Source organism: Chaetodon auriga, chromosome 18, assembly GCF_051107435.1.
Source record: "Chaetodon auriga isolate fChaAug3 chromosome 18, fChaAug3.hap1, whole genome shotgun sequence".
Classification (NCBI taxonomy): domain Eukaryota; kingdom Metazoa; phylum Chordata; class Actinopteri; order Chaetodontiformes; family Chaetodontidae; genus Chaetodon; species Chaetodon auriga.
In genome coordinates this window covers 22,551,253-22,564,061 of record NC_135091.1, presented here as the reverse complement: position 1 = coordinate 22,564,061, position 12,809 = coordinate 22,551,253, and the positions used below count along the sequence as shown (strand labels likewise).

The window sequence follows — 12,809 nt, the reverse complement described above, 5'->3', positions numbered from 1 at the left end:
ACTGCTCCATGGAAACCATCACGATTACAATCCAAATAGTTAATTATCTCCACTCTGATTATGAATCAGTTGAAATTGTAAGTGAAATTGACTGCAGATGTGAGTGAAATTGTGTAAATGTAACTCCATCTGACTGTATAACTCCATGATAATTTCCCTTTGGAATAAATAAAGTTGATCTTATCTCATGTATGTTGTTTTATTAGCATATATAATATAAAAGTGTGTGGTGTGTGTATATAGATTAAACATGACTGGGTCGAAACGGACATGGCAGCAAGTCAAGATTAAATACAAGAACATCTTGCAGAATGGTAAGTGCCCTGACTAATACTTAAGAATGCACAATAACCAGTTTTTACATCATAGCTGTGTCAAGAATGTCACTCTATATATGAGGTTGTGATGATGAGATTTTGTATTGACAGGTGAATTCTCTGGTGTCTTGCTGGGGGACAGGGGGTATGCCTGCCAGCCTTTTCTCCTGACGCTGTACACAGACCCACAGGAAGCATAGCAGGCCTACAATCATGCCCATGCCTGGACGAGGGCCAGGATTGAAATGACCTTTGGCCTCCCGAAGGCACGCTTTCATTGTCTTCATGACTTACGGGTCAGCCCTTTGAGGGCATGTGACATCACTGTGGCCTGTGCTGTCCTCCACAATGTGGCCTGTGCTGTCCTCCACAATGTGGCCTGCCTGAGGAAGGAGAGGGCCCCCAGAGTGCCATCATACATGGGACTGGGACAATCCTGCCATCTTCCTTGATGACGACAGTGGTCGGTTGGTCAGGGACCAATATGTGTCAAATTATTTTAGTTAACATGCATGCTTTAAATTTCAGTTAAATATGTCCCGCATTGGCAGAGACGCATGCTGTGAATTTCAGTTAAATATGGCCTGCATTGGCAGAGGAATTTGTGTTTTTTTTTTTTTTTTTTTGGATTTAGATTGATTTGGCCTCTTGTGTTTGTGCTGTATACTGTGTGTATACAAGCTTGCAGGGAGGCTACTGCATCCATTCATTTGTCTGTTCATTTGTTGTGTACGGATTTGTCCTTCATTTATTTCAGTGTGCAGACATGTGGGGTGTATTATATACAGACCTTTGAATGTGTATTTATTCTTGTGTTGTATAATATGCTTTGATTCTGTGCGTTCTATCTTGTAGAGTCACTGTGTGACTTCAGTTTTGAAAGGATCTGATGCTTTGATTTATCCTTATTCAATAAAGGAACATCATGTTACTCTTTGATGTGTATTTATATTTATATTGGATGTGTATTTTATATATAGTCTATGGGAAACTATCTAATGATTGCAACATCATCTAATATAATCATTTATCTACAATGATTGAAATTAATGAAATTAATTAAAATTGAAATTAATGATTCTTACGGAGCCCCTAAAGTGCCACGAAGAAAAAAAAAAAACTATATCGTGCCCACAAGATACTAAAACGTGCGCATGAAATACTAAATCGAGCGCAAAAGATACTAAAACGTGCGCACGATATACTAAATTGAGCGCAAGAGATACTAAAACGTGCGCACGATATACTAAATTGAGCGCACGAGATACTAAAACGTGCGCACGAAATACTAAATCGTGTGCTCGAGATATTTCCCACGCTTTGACTTGTCCGTGCATACGGCTCTCCGTAGTGACCACTTTAGCTTAAACATGGCATCTCGTGCGCATGTTTTAGTATCTCGTGCGCTCGATATATGTATTTTTTTTCTGCGTGGCACTTTAGGGGCTCCGTAGATTCTTATGTTCTGTGTTAATGTTTAAATAATGACAGTGGATCTAGTTGAATGTGATAACAATGTGTAGTGGGCAGCGGAATAACTATTGGTTTCCATTTGTGATGACTACTGACTGAGATTAGGGATGAGATTAAATAGATCCTGGAACTTAGCCTGGTCTAGAGCAGGCTAGCTCCACAGAATAAATCTCCATGGTAACTTATCCCATAACATATCCCACTTTCCACTATCCTGCTTTTGTGCAAACAGATCACGGATAAGTTGAGCCAGGATAACCAACATATCCCAGCTTAATCCTTTATCCTAGTTTTGTGCAACGGGCCCCTGGTGGCTATGGCTAGCTGTCTGAGAATTAACAGAGAACGCAACCTGATTTGCAGCTTGAATGCCAATGATGAGCATAACATTTGGTGGATGTCATTACATTAAACATTTCCCTTCCCAGAGCAATCAATTCAGTGCCGCAAAAATGCTTACATGGGCACTAAATAAAATGACAAGTCTTATTTCTATTTGTAATATGCAGATTCCTCCTCAAGCAAACCTGTGATAAAGATGAAGTAGCATAGAGTGTTTGGTACTCTTGTTGGTTTAGAAACATTTGGTTTAGAACAAATTAGTGGTGGAGATACTGAACAGAAAGCTCTCATTCCATTTGTCCTGCTAAAAATAATAACACATATTTAAAGACGGTTCTCCTGTGAAGGCAGCACCACTCACAAAAGAGGTCGAAAGTGCTCAAAATGACTCAAACATGCGCAGAGTAAGACTTTGGTGATGGGCAGGACAGGAAGGGCCAAAGTCATCTCCACCTGCTAAGAACATTAAGGTCCTTTGGAGTATGTAGGACACTGTTAAGAACATTTTATGACTCTGTGCTGTCATGTGCAGTTTTCTATGCAGTGGTCTGCTGGAGCTGTGGAAGCTTTGAGAGGGACAGGAAAAGACAGAACAAACTGGTCAGCAGAGCTGGCTCTGTCCCGGACTGCCCTCTGGACACCATCAAGGAGGTGGGTGAGAGGAGGAAGTTCACCAAACCAATCATGGACAACCCATCCCGCCCACTGCATGAGACGGTGGGGGCCCTAATCAGCACCTTCAGCAGCAGACTGTTGCATCCAGTCTATAAGAAGGAACGCTACCGCAGGTCCTTCATTCCAACTGCGATCAGACTGTTCAACATTACTTAATTACTATTTTGCACTTTTGTGATTCTATGATTTCATCATCTTGCCATTACTTGCAATATCTTGTGTAATATTACATATTTTCTTCAAAATTACATTTTTTCTTTTTGTATCAAGTCTATAAATATGCATATTTTTCATTTATATACTGTTACATATTTTTATAATCTAATGTGCAATGGTGAAAAAACACTGTACTTAAACAATCTGTAAGTCTAAATCCATTCTATGTTGTATTTTTTTTCCCTTCTATGCCTTTTTATATTCCTAATACTATTGCTGCTGCCTGTAACACTCAAATTACCCCTAAGGGGGAACAGGTTTTCTTCACCTGGATTGTGAAAGGTTTTAACGACCCCTATGAAGTATAATAAAATGTCTTTCAGAAAACATTAAAAAATGCGGCGTATTCTAGTGGAGGTGTTTACAGGAGACATGAATGTGAATAAACTTCCAGATAGTGTAAACTAATGGGTGCAGTGAAATGCTCACCTTTTTGATGAGCTGTTGTTGGTGGGCGTGTTTCTGTCTCAGATCTGAGATCTCCCTCCACAGAGCTTCATTCTCCCTAAACAACAAAACAAGTTACATTTACAATTGAGAGAATGGACTGCAGAACAAACACCATCTCCTATGAGGTCCTGTACCTTCATTCTGATTTTTGTTCACTGACAATGTTCTGTGCTGAAGAAATTAGTGTCTGACATGTAATGAGAGGTGTGTTTTCCCACTCCAAGATAATGTTGAGGCTGTAGTAGCAGAGGTGGTGTTCTATCCTATAGCATTACATTGACATGGGTTTCTATCACTCTGTCCTTCTCATGCAACAGGACAATGCTTTGAAAGACATCTGACTATAATTACAAATGTAGTTACCGACATATACACATGTACACACACCCACACATATAACACAGTTGTAACAATATAGCTAGTGAGTAAGTAAAGTTTAATTTTTTCTCTACACAGAATTTTCAAAAACCATGGTTACAAATTGTTTCAGTTACATAAAGAAGATTGCATTTTAATAAATAATTACAACAAACACAGCCAAAAATTGTTACAGAAATAAAGACAAAGCAGGGCAATTTTAGAATAAATACGTTTTGTGATTTAAAACTCATAACAGAGTTTGCTGATCAGACTCCCAGGGGAAAGTGTTCAATAATCTATGAGCCTTGACAGAAAGTGTTGTCACTCCATACGAATCTTGAGCTTAGCATTTAAGCTTGTCTTAAACAAGAAAACAGACCATTAAAATAGTAAAGACTTGATAAGACAAAACGATGGATGATTTGTTTTAGCTGTTTGCAAAATAAAAAGAGACATAGCATGTTTCCTTTGGAAGGACAGGTTTGATGCGGGGGCAATGCTACCAGGTTGATAGATGCTATCTTAATAGCATTAATTCATGTTTCAGAATTTTGAGGTCTGAACAATTGGCTTGTCAAAGCAAGAATTGTGAGGGTGTCATTTTAGGCTCTGGGTAATTGGGATGCACTTTTACTAGTGATATGTCGGTCGCTGGCTCACACACACAGAGCTGCAACAGAGACAGACTGCTGGAAAGGTAAGAAAATGAGAGTGACCACAGGAAATGCAGTAAAATTTGATAATAAAGTATGTTTTGTACATCAGTAATTACTTTTACACATAATTTTACATTATTTTGGTAAAGAATTAATTTAAGCAACAAGAAATCTGAGGAGCCACTTGGGAGCTGAAACAGCTGGCTCTTTTAAGAGAGCCAAGCCATAAGACGGCTCTCTTAAAAAAGCTGTAATTCCCATCACTAACTTTTACATACCAGAGCAGAAGTAGTTTTACAGTGGTGTATTAATATTTTGACTCAATTCAAGTACCTGAATACTTCCACCACCACTGCCCCCATCTGTCTATCAAGGTAAACAGACAGATCATAATTATATGATTTGCTGTAGTTTCTACACTTTTGAATGAGGCAGATTAGTGCATTCGCAGCCTAACTGCACTTGGCCTTGTGGGTAACCTGTGTATATCTGTCTTGCAGGTTTATTATAGGATGTGAGTCTTCCACGGTGTGCGAGAGAAGTCCATGAAAACGTGCATATGCTTGGGGTAGTTAGGTTAGCCAGGTATAACATTGACAACAAAAGCATATGTACTGACGAGATGAATCAGATGACTGATCATGGAAATTTTTGTTTTCTGATTCTGATTGTGTAACTGATTTTATTTTGCTGTGACGGCAAAGATTTTGGCATGGAAACCCACCATGGTAAATGTTATCAACAGAGGTATTGCAGCTTGGCAAAGTTTCTGAAATGAAAATGATGGAACTCAATAACTGAACTCAAAAATTCAACGTGGAATCAAAAATGACCCTTTGGTTTCTGGAAACTACTTTTTAGCTAAATTCGAGGATCTTCAGAGCTGATGGAGTAGAACTTCAATTTTGTTGTGGTATAACTGCAGGAAACTATGAGACACCCAGGCACTAATATCCTTAAGAAAATTTTTGGAAAATGGACATATCTGAAGCTTACCCAGGCTTCACAAGTACACCTGGTCACCAAAACAATGATTAGTGACTCAGCTACTGTCCCCTAAAGGGGATCATACAAAGGGAGAATAAAACAGGTCCTACAATTGACCCTTGAGCAACTCCACAGGTCAGCGTACCACAATCAAGACACATTGTCAGGCCTTGATTAAAAAAAAAAAATCTGATCAGATTATAAGAAACCCATTCAAGTGCTATACTAGGTATTCCAGATGATCTAAAGGAGCACTTAAATCCAGATGGTTTCACCACGATTGGACACCAAAAACATGTAATTTGTGAGAGAAGAGCTGTCTGTGTGCTGTGCCTCCCATGGCAACCAAACTGGAATTTGTCAAATAAAGATGCTTGCAGATAACTTTTTCACAAGATTTTAGAAATAAAGGGCAACTTTGAGGTTGGTTTGTAGTTCTGAGGTTGAACACGTTTTTTTTTTTTTTTTTTTTTCATAAGCAGCAGAGTAGAGATCATCTTAAAACGACTTGTAACACAACTAGAGAAAATAAAGTTATTGCAAAATAACGGAGGGCCAATGGTGCTCAATACATCTTCGAAGAATATGTCAGAGAAGATGACAAAATACTAGAAGTAGGAGAGAGTTAGACAGAGATAAGGGGAATACAGTGTCAACTAATTTGTTTGGTGAAATTGGAGTAAAATTGTACAGTATGGCAGGGGAAGGACAACATGACTCAATGAAGGAATGAAACCCTCTGCTAACCAGTTAAGTAGCAGTTTACATCCATGTCTGTCCAGACTAATATAGCATATGTAGTGAAGACTTTGAAGGAATTTAATGAAAGGTATTACACGTATCTTTCATTATTCATTATTATATTGACATGCATGATTCCGGTGAAAAATCTCCCGAGCAACATACTGTCTTACTTTATGGACTATTTTTACAGAGGAGTACAGAGGACTGATAAGCTTTTTCACATGGTGGAACAAGCCCTGAATCATCTAAAGCTCAGTATCAGTAAAACCACTGAGCCTGTGGTGGTCTACAATGCTTCATGAATGTGGATGTTGCTGAAAAGACACTACAAATTGTAAAACATGGATGCTTCACACACATCTTCACCCGGCAGCACAGGCAATCTAACACAGTTTCAAGATGAATACCCAAGATTAGTGTCTGCAATCCAAAATCTGACTAAATGTGACATATGGTCACAGTGACCTTGATCTTTGATTACCAATCAATTCTTCCTGGAGTCCACATCGCTAAAGTCAGCTACGGAGTTCCGCAGGGTTCTGTGCTTGGACCAATTCTATTCACTTAATACATTTTCATTGCTATGCAGATGATACCCAGCTACATTTATCAATGAAGCCAGAAGAAACCAATCAGTTAACTAGACTACAAGCATGTCTTCGGGACATTAAGACCTGGATGACCTGCAATTTTCTGTTGCTAAACTTGGACAAAACTGAAGTTATAGTACTAGGCCCTAAACACCTTAGAAACTCACTTTCTGATGATGTACCAGTTATGGATTGCATTGCGTTGGCCTCTAGCACCACTGTAAACAATCTGGGAGTTATCTTTGATCAGGATATGTCCTTTCACTCTCATGTAAAACAAATTTCAAGAACTGCCTTTTTTCACCTACGTAACATTGCAAAAATCAGGCACATCCTGTCTCAAACCGATGCAGACAAACTAGTCCATGCATTTGTAACTTCCAGGTTGGATTAATGCAATTCCTTACTATCACGCTGCCCAAATTTGTTGCTGAATATTCTCCAGTTGCTCCAGAACGCTGCAGCACGTGTTCTGACAAAAACGAGAAAGAGAGATCATATTTCTCCGATATTAGCCACTCAGCACTGGCTTCCTGTACAATTTAGAATAGAATTTAAAATCCTTCTCCTTACTTACAAAGCCATAAATTGTCAGGCACCATGAGCTCATAGTACCTTATTACCCCACTAGAACACTGCGTTCCCAGAATGCAAGCTTACTTGTGGTTTCTAAAGTCTCCAAAAGCAGAACAGGAGCCAGAGCATTTAGCTATCAAGCTCCTCTCCTGTGGAACCATCTTCCAGTCTTTGTCCGGGAGGCAGACACTGTCTCTACATTTAAGAGTAGGCATAAAACTTTCCTTTTTGATAAATTTTATAGTTAGAGCTGGCTCAGGCTTGCCTTAAATGCTTGAATTGAATTGAATTGAAAATACTGTAACATGGGACTATTGTGTGTGTGTGGTTTGCCACAATAGTCCAATCAACTTAACGGAAGTCAGTCCAGAATCTCGGGTTTAAGTCGAGTCTTACAGCAGTTGATATTCTTATTATTTAACCATGACAGTGATCTTAACGAAGCCCCTGTACTTGCCTAACTGCAACCACACCTTGACCAAACACATCTTCAAATTCAAACTCAAGGGGTGTACCAATTTTCAGCCCTTCACTGTTTGTCTGTCTTTTACTAATGGAATTCTCTAAATGCAACATTTCTAGGGTTGTTGTTCTTGATTTTGGATTCCATATATTTTCTGGGATGACCTGTAAACAGCTTTACACTCACCTCTTCAGTGTTGCTAGCCGGGCATCAATGTTCTCCTGTTTGCTGTGAACACTCTGAACACTTGCCAAGATCTTGGTCAGGTCTTCCTGTCGAATCTTGTTGTCCTCTGGCCGAGTGTTAGAAACCTGAAAGACAAAAATTTCAATCCAATCTTGTGTCTACACCATCCCAATACTGGAAGAATCAAGGACAGCAAAACTGTGACCTAAAGAATAGGAGTTTTGCACAAGATATGAACCAGTAAATGAGAAAAGGAAGAGATAGAGGAGTCAAAGGTCTTGATGCAGCAAAATGGTTTTGGAACAAGCTCAAAAGTAATTCATGTTATCACAATCCCAATTTTAACCTCGTCTGTATAAATACAAACACCCTACATCGGATTCATAAAATTTGAAGTACCAGATCACTGGGCTGGCAAAGAGCCAGTGTCTCTGTATTTCCAATAAAGCTTTGACAGGAGTGTTCCCCTGCATGTGCTAAACAAGGTTTTACAAGTCTGTACCTAGATCTGTCCGGGGTGTAAAGAGACAAAACCGACATCCATCGTCTTGTCTGCCTGTGTTCAATGTCAAAACAAGTCTTGCCCAAAATTTCACAGTGAACTGCTCAAACCCCTGCTGAGCAGTTTGTTAGGATGATGCTTTTTGTAAGAAAGTAATACAAACCAAGGCTTGTACTGATCACTGGAAGCAGACTTGAGAGCAGGAAAAGTCATGCATGCATTCCTCCTCCATTAGAATGACAATTCAGTGCTCAGGCCTTCACGATCAGCAATCATAGTAGGACCCAGGCTGTGGTATGTTACATAGGCCACACCCTAGTAACACATCTGATCATGTTTAGATAATCATGTTCCACCATTAGGTTAAAAACATCTATCAATACACCTTCAGCTAAATCAATTTTTAATTAGATAATTAAATCTATTTAAAATTCATGTATTCTTAACATTTTGGAAGATACTTAACCGATACATTGCATGTAAAATTTATATCTCTGTGTAGTATGACACATTATAGTTCTTGTCACTTTGACGTAATCTAATTGGCTATAGCTGCTGTCACTATTTGTTTAAAATTTTGATTTTCTGAAGACCTCTTGATGTTGTGCCTCACCCTAATGGGGTAACATCATTACCTAATCATGTTCTCATCCTAATGATGGAACACAATTAACCAATCACCATCAGATTTGTTACCAAGGTGTAGCCTATCAAACCATTGCCTCTGTCCTACTGTTGATCTCGAAGAAGGCCTGAAAGCTGAAAAATCATTCTAATAAAAAACACCTTTTCCTACTCTCAGGGATGATGTTTTTGGCAAGTGCATGGTACTTTCCCTATGCCTTATTACATTAATTCTGTTGACAACTGAAAAGAGAGATGACTCCACCTTCCTCTTGATATTCTCCAGCAGGTCGTCCTGTCCATGTTTGAAGTAGGGGTGCTGAAACTCCACTGGACCATCCCTCTCCTGCTTCACAATGCCTGTGTCAATGTGCATCACTTTACGGAATCCATCTGAACAAATGGAAAAAAAAAAAAAAAAACACACACACACGCACGCACATGCACGCACACATGCATGCGGCACGGGCATGCACGCATGCGCACGCACACACGCACACACACACCCACACAGGTAATCTCATTAAAAAATAGCAAAAAAAAAAAACTCCCTCCAAAATGTATGTATATAAATGTACGTGCAAACACAGAAATATGCAGGTTCCATTAAGGGTACCCAGGATACCTGGGTTGTCCCATGTTCATAACCATCACAATACAAAGCTGTCCTTATACTGATGTAGTAGACTGGGTTTACAATCTACACATGCGATAAGGATCTGAGATGGTGATATACAAATCTTGTCTCTTAAGTTATTTGCTATTTGGTCTCTCTGGAAATTTGTGTCAAGAAAGCAAACAACAAACAATTTTCAGTATAATGCAAAATGGCCAATCAAAACCTCTCTGACATAGCGTCAAAAATAACTGCAGGTCATTTGCATTGGACTGAATTACATGGAACAATGTGTAATCTGTTCAAAGCATAGCAGTGTTTTAGACCCTGACTGAAACTAATAAAAAGGAGGGGAGAGGGGAAGAGGAAGGAAAGAATGAAGGAAGAGAGAGCGAGAGAGAGCGAGAGAGAGAGAGAGAGACATCCAGCAATGACAATAACATATACACACACACACACACAAAATACTACACAATACCAAGAATATGTACTGTATATCATGATATTAGAAATATGACACTAACAAAATTAACAGCAGTTGTATACTGATCTGCTCACTGACTATACTGCATCAGACCTCTCTCTTGGTTTTTGGTTGTACCCAGATTCAGTGAAACTGAATGCTGTCAAATTTTATATGGTCATATTCATTTTGAGCAGAAGTCCAGTGCGGTTCTCAGTAAACCTACTATGGAATCATCACAGGACTTCACTGGTGATAGCACATATTCAACAAGACTTACTTAATAACATTATGTGATGTGTATTGGAAAGTTGTTTAATTTGGTTTATTAAATGTGGGAAATAATTGCTGAAATATGGGCCAACTTCCTTTTTGGTCACTCCAAGCAACCGTACAATAACTGCAACAATAGATGGGCATCAAAATCCAAACTGCAACCAGCTTGACCGCAGCCGCTGACATGATACACCGACAGATCCGGCTTTCACAAGTTCAACTGAAACTCCCAAATCTCAAATTTCTCTGTGGCTGATTTTTACATAGAACCTAAAATTAGCAATGAGAGCAGACATTAGTTAAGGTGAGTAGCCGTTCAAGCAGATCTTTGCCAGACCAGCATAATGTCAGTTAAAAGTTACTTTTAACCCAGTCTGGTTTCATATGAAAAAATGACAGCAGAGAAACAGACTTACTTGTGATTTTGGCAGTTTCAAGTTAACTTAACCAAAATGGTGATATATGTTGAAACTGACAACCAGTGACACTAAAAATAACTGACTGCATTAAAAAAAGTCAGCAAAATAAAACAAGAAGAAAAACTGAGTTTTAACATCGTTTACACTGTGCCTTGTGGTTACCGTTGTTACCATAGCATTTGCCCCTGCATCTATCAAGGTCTGTTTAACATAGAATAAACCCTGGTGCTAGATTTGCAATGATTAGTTGATTAACCTACCAATAAAACGAGATAGACAAAAGAATTCACAACCATTTTGATGGATTCATTGTTGTGGTCCTTGTCAATTAAAAATACTTTATGAATAAATCATGAAGTAAAAATATTTACTCGTATCAGCTTCTAAAATGTCAGAATATGATTGTTGATCCTATATGTTAGTAAACTGAGTAGCTTTCGAACTTTTCTCTTGATCCTTTGGACAGTTTGCTGAATAAAGCAAGCTATTTGACCACATCACCTTGAACTGCAGGAAATTACAACAGCCATTTTCTCTATTTTCTGACAATGAATGGACAAAATAAATAATTGTGTCATTGAGAAAATAATGTTCATATTGAGAATGAAAATAATTTTTAGTTGCAGCCCTAACTGGTTCTGACCCTGCTTTATGGTTAGGTGGAGAGGTGGGTCAGTACCTGAGCTACTTATCTGCGAAACTAAGACCTAATACCTGTCATCTGTCTTATCTCAGCGTGGCTGCAGATTAACCCAATGAATCAAAAAGCCCTCTCCATCAGACACCTGTGAGTCACTAACAACTATGAAGCACTGACTGATGGCATAACGCGGGTGTCCCGATAGGTAGCGTTACAATTCAAAACGAGGTGGTGATGACTGTCTTACACATATTGAGCTGCCTGATGAAACTGGCCATGTTGTTGTGCTTGAAGAACTTCGGGAGGATCTCCTTGGCAAAGCGCTGCTCGTCCAATACTAGGAAGCTGTTGCCCTCCTGGAAACAATGAACACCAGACAACAGAAGAGCTCATCTGAGGCTGTGCAAACACGCATCTGTATAGTGACTCTTTGCATAAAACTCAAAGATTACCGTATGCATGCACAACGCAGAAATCGGATTTGACCTAACGTTGGCTAACTAGCGGGACGGACAAAAAATACTGGCTAGCTAACAGTTGATGTTTAACTTCAGCTTCTGCTTGCCGATCGCTCTCTATGCTGAAACGAATGGGTCGCATGACAAGCCCGACTGCTGTACCCTAACAGTTAATTGTTGTCTGCTTTGCGTTAGCATTTACAACTGCATGCTAACCACAACGTTTAAGTTTAAGCATTACCTGACTCCAGCAAATAAATTCATTGGTCTCTGCATCCTCGACTAGCGTCCACAGCTTTGTGAGGAAAGCCGGGACATTCGAGTTGTGCTTCATGTCTTTAATTCAAGGAGAAATACACTTTAACTGACAAAAAGCAGTATTTATTCTGTTTTGTAACGTTAGCCTGTAAGAAATGTTTCTCATTCTTCTTCTTCTTCTTCTTCTGCTGCTGCTGCTGCTGCTGCTTCTTCTTCTTCTTCTACTTCTGCTGCTGCTGCTTCTTCTTCTTCGAGATTTTACGGCAGCTGGCATCCATAAGGATGTATTACTGCCACCCTCAGGTTTTATTCTCCCCCTTTAGTGTTTTTAAGGGCAGATACTATAGCGACCTCTTAGAGCAGTCTCTCCAGTCCAGTCGTCCTTGGAAAAATTATTTCCACATTCTAATATACTTTTAACGTTGTCCTCCACCCGCCGTATTTTCCGTAACTGTGTCATCATTTCTTGCCTGCCATGAGTAAATCCCATAGCCTCAACTGTCTTAGCCTAATGACAC

General features: G+C 39.3%; 1 protein-coding gene across 1 annotated transcript in view; it reads right to left on the bottom strand.

The window, feature by feature from the left end:
* hsf2 (heat shock transcription factor 2) overlaps nucleotides 1-12,523 on the bottom strand; it is a 35,899-nt gene extending 23,376 nt beyond the window's left edge. The window contains exons 1-5 of the mRNA XM_076756698.1: nucleotides 12,275-12,523; nucleotides 11,823-11,931; nucleotides 9,427-9,554; nucleotides 8,036-8,160; nucleotides 3,453-3,528 (exon numbers count right to left, since the gene is read on the bottom strand). Coding sequence (XP_076612813.1) covers nucleotides 3,453-3,528; nucleotides 8,036-8,160; nucleotides 9,427-9,554; nucleotides 11,823-11,931; nucleotides 12,275-12,367 — 531 coding nt within the window. The 5' untranslated portion in view covers nucleotides 12,368-12,523. The remainder of the gene's footprint in view (nucleotides 1-3,452; nucleotides 3,529-8,035; nucleotides 8,161-9,426; nucleotides 9,555-11,822; nucleotides 11,932-12,274) is intronic.
* Between the last annotated feature and the right edge of the window lie 286 nt (nucleotides 12,524-12,809).